Source organism: Nanorana parkeri, unplaced genomic scaffold (assembly GCF_000935625.1).
Source record: "Nanorana parkeri isolate BGI_ZX_2015 unplaced genomic scaffold, ASM93562v1 scaffold180, whole genome shotgun sequence".
NCBI classification, from domain to species: Eukaryota; Metazoa; Chordata; class Amphibia; order Anura; family Dicroglossidae; genus Nanorana; species Nanorana parkeri.
The window spans coordinates 3,093,714-3,101,475 of NW_017306448.1; the positions used below are offsets into that span (position 1 = coordinate 3,093,714).

A 7,762-nucleotide genomic window follows, 5' to 3' on the forward strand; every position below is an offset into this window, starting at 1 on the left:
TCTCCTTACGATTGTACTTGTTCAGACTAGCTCCGTGTTTCTTTCCTCGCTTATGCTGTTTATTCCATCTTCTGTTCACTCTCTGTCTTCTTCACCTTACCTTAACTATGTCTCAGTGTTTTATTTTGACAGCAAATTTCGATTTAGTTTTAGTCATAGAGGGTTATTCACGAAGGAGCCGAAGGATCGAGCCGTAGCTTCAACTGATCCTTCGATTCAGTTGTACAGAGCCGAAGTGAATAGCCGAACTCCGTTTGGCTCAGTTTACTTTGGCTCGGTTATTCACTCGGCTGCTGAATAACCCTCATAGTCTTTTGACTAAAATGCTATTTAGTTTTAGTCATATTTTAGTCATCTGAATTGTTAGTTGAATAAAATCTAGTGGGTTTCAAACTCAATTTAGTCGGGGGCCACTGGACACATTTTCTAATCCCGTGGGGGCCGCTACTATATACGGTACCAGTGTTAATGTATGCACATGTTACAAGCGGCAACTGTCACCCATTCAAATTAATGATCGGGTCACAGCTGCTGCATGTAAACGCCTGCACACCGCATGTAATCATATGTGAAAGGATTACATGTAGTTAGAAATCTGTCACTATCCCGGGATACACAAATGTGTATCCCGGGATAGTGATTGTTTTTGTAACTGCATGTAATCATATTACATGCAGTATGCAGGCGTTAACATGCAGCAGCTGTCACCCGATCATTAATTTGAATGGGTGACAGTTGCTGCATGTAAACACCAGATTAGGGATTCCTGCTGCAGGAAAACGCAAGTTTGTGACACAGGAATCCCTAATCGTACCTGAAATATAGGAAACAGAACTGACAGAGCTCCGGCCGGAGCCGACAGGAGCAGCTCTGCGGTCTGCATCCGTCGGAGATGCAGACCGTGTAGCTGCTCCCGCAAGTCGGGCACTTGTCAGCTGGCTGCGGGCAACTTAGTACCAGCTTGTGGGCCGGAGTTGGTCCGCGGGCCGGTACTTTGAGACCGCTGATTTAAAGAGTAATTTCCAATCTCATTGTATACTTCTGGAGTAAACATCTGTTAACCTATTACTTATGATATTAAGGTTTGAACATGCAATACAGACACAGATTTAACTGCTGTGATATATAACATGTCTTTATTTATCTTAAAATTAAATTAAACCAAGTCGTAGAAACAATAATATTGAGTATTTTCAATTTAGTCTAGTTTAAGTTAGTCGAATAAAATGTCGAAATTGTTTTAGTCACCATTACTTCTGTTTTTTTTTTTAGTTTTAGTCTAGTTTTAGTCAATGAAAAAGTGTTGTGGACGAAAACTATGATGAAAATTTTTAGTCGACAAAATTAACACTGTCTACACAAACTATAACAGTGAGTTATTATAGGTATATTAAGCATCAGAGATTGTTGATCCAGGGAATATCCGATTGCCTTATGGGATCAGGAAGGAATTTTTTTTCCCCTGTTGGAGCAAATTGAACCATGCTATGCAGGTGTGGCAGTGCTGGTGGAGGGAGGGAGGGAGCGGTGCCGCCCGCACCAGTAATAATGTTAATTGTTTCTCCCCCTATCAAATCTGTCCCTGGTTCTGCCAGCGGCGCCCGGGGCACATGCCCCCTCTAGCTTCAGCACTGCCCCCCCCCACCCCCGTTCCTCCCCTTCCCCCACACTGAGCCACTATTACCTGGGTTCTTCACACTTTTTCTATATCCCGCAGCCTGCTCTGTCCGGTTACTGACGACATGCCCCGCCTCCTGCAGTGCCCGCTCTGTACTGAGAGCCGCGCAATCCTTGTTACAGCTGCTGCTTGAGTCAGTGAGAGGCAGCCCCGGAGCCTCCGTGCTGCTTCAATGACTGCCCAGCCCGCACGGCATCAAAGGGGCCCGGGGACCACCAAAATTTTCTCGCGGACCACCGGTTGGCGACCGCTGTTATAGTGTGTGTTTGTTTTTTTGGCCTTCCTCTGGATCAACAGTGTGTAATTGTGGGCATAACTGTTTAGTCTTTTTTTTTTTACATCTCTATAGGTTCAACTCGATGGTCTTTTTTCAACCTGACTAACTATGTAACAATTAGTGTTCCAGTCTGTTCACCTTTGGCACTACAGAAGGGGGCTAATCTCATTCCCCTAATACTATTTTGCCCCCCTCATTGTGGCAAGAGAGGCAGGACTTGCCTTCCTCATATATATAATTTGGTAACATTTAGGCCTTGTTCACACCAAATGCAGAGCAGATCAAGTTTCTGCACACGCAGTGCAGTGGGTTGTGCCGCGTTTTTGATGCGTTCCGGGCCGTTTTTGGTTAAAAAAAAAAATATATATATTTTTTTAGTTTAACATGGGCTTTCAGTGCCTTCCAGGCATTTGCATGCGTTTTTGATGCGTTTTGCAGATCCAGAGCAGGTAAAATAGGGCCTGCTGCAGTTTTTTTTACCTGCCCTGGAACTGCACGCTGCGATGTGAACTGGAGCTAAAAATACCATAGGAATACATTGGACACAGTTTTGATCCGTTTGCAACTGCTCTGCGCTTGGTGTGAACAAGGCCTTAGGTGGCAGTGTAACCAACTCTGGTTTGGCTTGTGCATATTATAAGGGGTCATGGGTTGCTCTAGACTGTGTGTAACATAATCTGTATTTGCAGAATGGTGCTCTCAAAGCTTTTGCTGCAAATTTTGTTGCATTGAACAACTGTGCTTTTCTTCATGGGAAGCAACACTTGCATACACTGTATAATGAGCAAGTACTGCAACCTTCATGCGCACTACATACATCATTAATTACAGGACTAGAGACAAGGTTTATACCATATTGCCATGTACTCATAGTATTATTTACTAATCAGTAATGTGTATGTGTGTATATAATGCGTTGATGAAACAATAACTGTAGTGTTGACTTTTTTGTTTGCTCATGATATATTTCCTGTGTAATCCAGATGCTGAACAATATAAATATGGGAAGAATCGGGTGGAGGCAGATGCTAAGAGACTTCAGGTCACAGAGGAGGAGCTGCTGAAAAAGAAAGAGGCTCTTCGAAACAGACTAGCCCAGCTCCGCAAAGAGAAACGAGACACAAGAGCAGCAATTGAAGCCAATGCAGGTGATTTTTGTTAGCTGCCATTGTCAAGAGGTTTTGATGTCCGGTTAAAGCAAACTTGCAGTCCTTGGTTCTGCTTCTCTTTAATGTTGCCAAGTGTTTGCTGGTCATCCATCACAAAACTGGGAGTCTAGATGTACTGGGAACTTTACAAAATGAACATTTGTGACAACACCTGTGTCACTTAAACACAAAATGACAATTTAAATTGGCCATAGTTGAAGCATACATTTTAGGACTCCTGTCGACTTTTATTCATCAACAGAACTACCTTTACATAAGGTTTACCTTCCCAGGGGTTCTCAGCATTACACAGATACAAAGTAGGTATTAACCCTTTCGGCTATTTGGTCTGCTTAGACCCTCAGCTTGTTGTAGCACAGGCTGAACTTCTCCCTCCGCCATCAGCCTGACCAGAGTGCCTGACTGTAAGGCATGACAGCCCTGGACACATGTTTTTTCTGTGTCTATCAACACACATGCTGTTCCTACTACAATCTGTCTGTTTGGCACGGAGCACTAACTGAGGCTCCATTCACACCTTGCAATTTCCTGCAGCAGGAATCCCTAATCTGCCATTTACAAGCAGCAGCTGTCACCCATACAAGTTAATGATCGAGTGACAGCCGCTGCATATAAGCTGCATATAAGCGCTTGCACGTCGCATGCAATTGTATGTGATGTATTTACATGCGGTTTGGAATCAATTATTCGCTTGTGCGTCTGAGCATAGTGATTGATTCCTAACTACATATGATCATATCACATACGATTCAAATATGGTTCAAATGCAGTGACTCACCCAATCATTAACTTGTATGGGTGACAACTGCCACTTTTAAATGGCAGATTAGTGATTCCTGCTGCAGGAAATTGCGAGTCCCTAACACAAGAATCCCTAATCCCACCTAAAATATAGGTGTGAATGGGGCCTCAGTCAAAGATACTTTCTTTTGTGGGCAACACGCACCTTTCTAAAATGAGTCTCAAGCTCACTATGCACATTGCAATCTGTTTGTACAATTTTAGATCTATCAACAACTACTGTGTGTAGTGTGAAGGCGTGCCTAACTGGATACAGATGTATTGTATAGTTTAGCTAGATCATATTACATTTGGTATATCCATAGTTGATTGCGCAAAGATTGTACAGTCAGATTGAAATATGTATAGTGACCCTCAAACCTAATTAGGGATCCCTTCACTGCTAAACCAGGCACTAACTGCATCTTTATGCAATGACAGACTGTTGCTCTGTCACAATACCAAATTGTCATAATTGATCCATGTAGTGCCATCATCAAGCAAAATAAAACATTACCTTCAAAACAAATGAATAAAACATTCTTGGTGACAAGTATATATAAATTCATAGCAGAATCATAAAAGCTAGTATATAATGCTAGTCTATATCTAGACATACCCTCAGAATTAGAGATCTGTGGCTTTCAGATCAAAAAGCCATAAGCCAAGAATGAAAGGACCACCATGAGATGGAAAGTGGTAGTAGTATCACCTTTCTATGATGGCCTATGTATGAATTATCTGATGGAAGAACACATTGAGGAGAATTTATCAAAACTGGAGGAGACAAAATCTGGAGCAGTTGTGCATGGCAACCAATCAGCATCTCTCTTCAGTCTGGTCAGTTAATATTTGAAAGTGAAAGAGAGAAGCTGATTGGTTGCTGCGCACAGCTGCTCCAGATTTTGTCTGCACCAGTTTTGATAAATTCCCCTCACTGTGCTTATCTCGTAAAAACCAATCTGTTTCTTCCTGGTGTTACAGAATGAACGAAAGATAACTTTTGTGGTGGGGAGTTTCTTTTTTTGACTCTTCATAAATAAGGTCAAGTAGAATACCTAAGATACGACCACTGATGGTGTGCGGGTTCAGCTCCTGTTCAGAAGAATGGTTGTTATTCAAACCGTATATGTGGAAAATCTTAGTTTTCAATCTATAGTAAACCCGCTTTAAATAGTATTTCCATTTAGGGGTTTGGAAGTAAAGTAATGAAAGCGTTGTAAATCATGTGGTCCATCATAACTATGTTCTGCAGGAAGAAAATCTCAGGTCTTGCTGGAGGAGAAGCTGAGAAAGCTGGAGGATGAGTGTAAACTGAAAGAGGGTGAACGAGTAAATCTGGAGTTGGAGCTGACAGAGGTGAAGGAAAGTCTAAAGAAGGCCATGAATGGTGGGATCACACTGGGTCTTGCTATCGAACCCAAAAATGAGACCTCAAGACCGCAGGTATGGCCAAGTTTAATAAGAAAGCAAGTTGTTTGTCTTGAATATCTTTTCCTGACTAGATGTATTATTAAAATATGAACCAACTTATTCTTTCTCCAGTCTCCAGTCCTCAGGCACAGAACAGTGGAGAACTCTCCAATCTCCAGCTGTGATACAAGTGATGTGGAATGTTCCCTACCAGTAAATAGTGCCTCAGCATTAAAACGGCAACCTGCACCAAAAAACTCCCCGGTACGAGGACACGTTCTAAGGAAAGCAAAGGTGAGAGTAGTTTTTGTGTAACTAGAAATCTCATTGGTTAAGTAAAAGGAGAGATTTAATTTAAAGTACATGTAAGCTTTGAAGTTCTTTGTGGAGGAATTTCATGTTATGGATTGACAATGCTATGTCTCAGTATCGCTATTGCTCTTCTGTGTTGGCAGCCTGTAACAGACACCCTGATGCAGAAAAAGGGTCCGTTTGCAGTTTAGGTATGGTGCGCTGTATGTGCATTGAATATTAATTGTGTTTAACATGAATCGCCATTGATGAAACTGCATCAAAATTGTGGCAAACATCATTTTCTTACTGCACTTGTGTGAAAAATCCCGCCCTGCACTTGTGTGAAGACATCACTGCTGGCTCCGCCCATTTGTTGTAATTTTGCCGGGACCTTTCATCAGCAATTTCACATGTCCCGGCTATATGACAATAGATAGGCGGAACCAGTGGCACCTGTCAAATTGTACATTTAGATGAGTTTGGTTCGGGTAGGTGGGCTTTTGGGGGAACCCCACACATTTTTTTTTTTTTAGCTGGGGCTAAAGGGTCTGGCAAGCTTTGGAAGGGGGAGCCTATCCTGGGTTTTTTTTTTCGGCAGACCGTTCTCCCCGCTTTGGCTGTATGTTCAGCTCAACCGAGCTTTTCAGCTGCTGTCCGGGCTATTGTGACTAGCCCGTACAGCAGACCTTCGGTTTGACTGAACTGAAGGCTTCCCGCAGTCGAAGCAATGGGTGAGCACAATGCAGGACTAGCAACGGCTGCTGGTCCTGCATTGTACTTGATGACTCCAGCAAGAGGGGAATTACCAAAACCGATTCGAGAATGGCAAGATGTAAAACTTACAACTGGAACCAGCACTGGGAGAAGACTACAGGACCATGGATTACAGTACACATTGCTCTGTTTTATGTAATAATCTAGAAATAGGAGTATTATATTCTGCATAAGCTGTGGAGGCAAATTTAATTTTGTAGCCTAGGCCAGAGTTAGAATTTAGAAAAACTAAAATGAGATCCATTTGGATTGTAACATATGTGAGCTTAATTACAGCAATATTCTCCAGTGCTGAATGACAGATGAGCATGTCACTTCTAGCTCGCCCACAGTCTCTCATCATATATTATTTTTGTGTTCATTTTCAGGAATGGGAGCTGAAGAACGGCACATAAACCTCACAACACCTTTCGTGCAGGAGCCTTAACCAGCGTGGACCAAGAGACAATACAACTCAGCGTTTCCAGTACATGAGTACTTTGCTTGTTTGTTGTGGAGAATCAGCCACACATCACAGAGCAGCTGTGAAGAGGGTTGTCTCAGTGGACCAATTATTCTGCCTTGTGAAGACAGGTCCATTCTCTGTGCTGCCGGCCTTGTGACCAGCCGACCTCTGCTGACATTACCACTGCGTGCGAGTTGCTGTAATGTTACATGCACAACTTTCTGGCACATAGCAGGGAACGACCTGGAATACCACGAATACTAGTAACACTCCCACTGCTGCATGAATTGTCTTCATTCTATTGTTGCTTTCCTGTCTGTTGTTTGTGTTAAGGACTGAAATGTTCAGAGGTTCTCAGTGATAGAATGCTATCGGTCACTGCCAAATGTCACAGAGTGCCATCAGCCTAATCTAGCACCTTCCGATCTGTACTGCATACCCTGCAAATTTTCTGACACAGAGCAGAGAGAAGCAGCTCTGACGTTATGACCCAATACCCCATACGACGTCCTAAGTCTGAAAGCACTGCTAAGCTTAAAATAGAAACATTCCAATCATTTCATTATGTGAAACAGCTATTTATAACGTTCATAGCTGTATAAGTAAAATGACCTACGTCTGCACACAGATTTGTCACTGAAAAGTGATGCCTTTTACCTCAGTTTTATTCAGTAATGTGTATTATTCTTAAAGTGGTGATGGGGGCAGACCGCATTTGCCATAATGTGCATGTATGCACAGCCAGTATGATACACTTACATCTGAATGTGCTCTCTTCCAGCGATATGAGGTCCAAGCCCCCATTATCCACTGTCTCCCCACCGATGACATGTTATCTTTCTCTTCTTTTGACTGTCTCCTTGCTTCTCTTATTGGGCAGGCACTGATAATGCAACTCCCACGCATGCGTGCTCTATTCCTAACATTTTTAA

The 7,762-nt window shown here is 42.6% G+C and overlaps 1 protein-coding gene across 1 annotated transcript in view; it reads left to right on the plus strand.

Annotated features, from left to right (window-relative positions):
* The window catches only part of AFAP1 (actin filament associated protein 1), a 160,323-nt gene extending 153,107 nt beyond the window's left edge, over nt 1-7,216 (plus strand). Inside the window, exons 15-18 of the mRNA XM_018554969.1 lie at nt 2,939-3,103; nt 5,160-5,350; nt 5,450-5,611; nt 6,754-7,216. Coding sequence (XP_018410471.1) covers nt 2,939-3,103; nt 5,160-5,350; nt 5,450-5,611; nt 6,754-6,780 — 545 coding nt within the window. The 3' untranslated portion in view covers nt 6,781-7,216. The remainder of the gene's footprint in view (nt 1-2,938; nt 3,104-5,159; nt 5,351-5,449; nt 5,612-6,753) is intronic.
* The last annotated feature ends 546 nt before the right edge of the window (nt 7,217-7,762 follow it).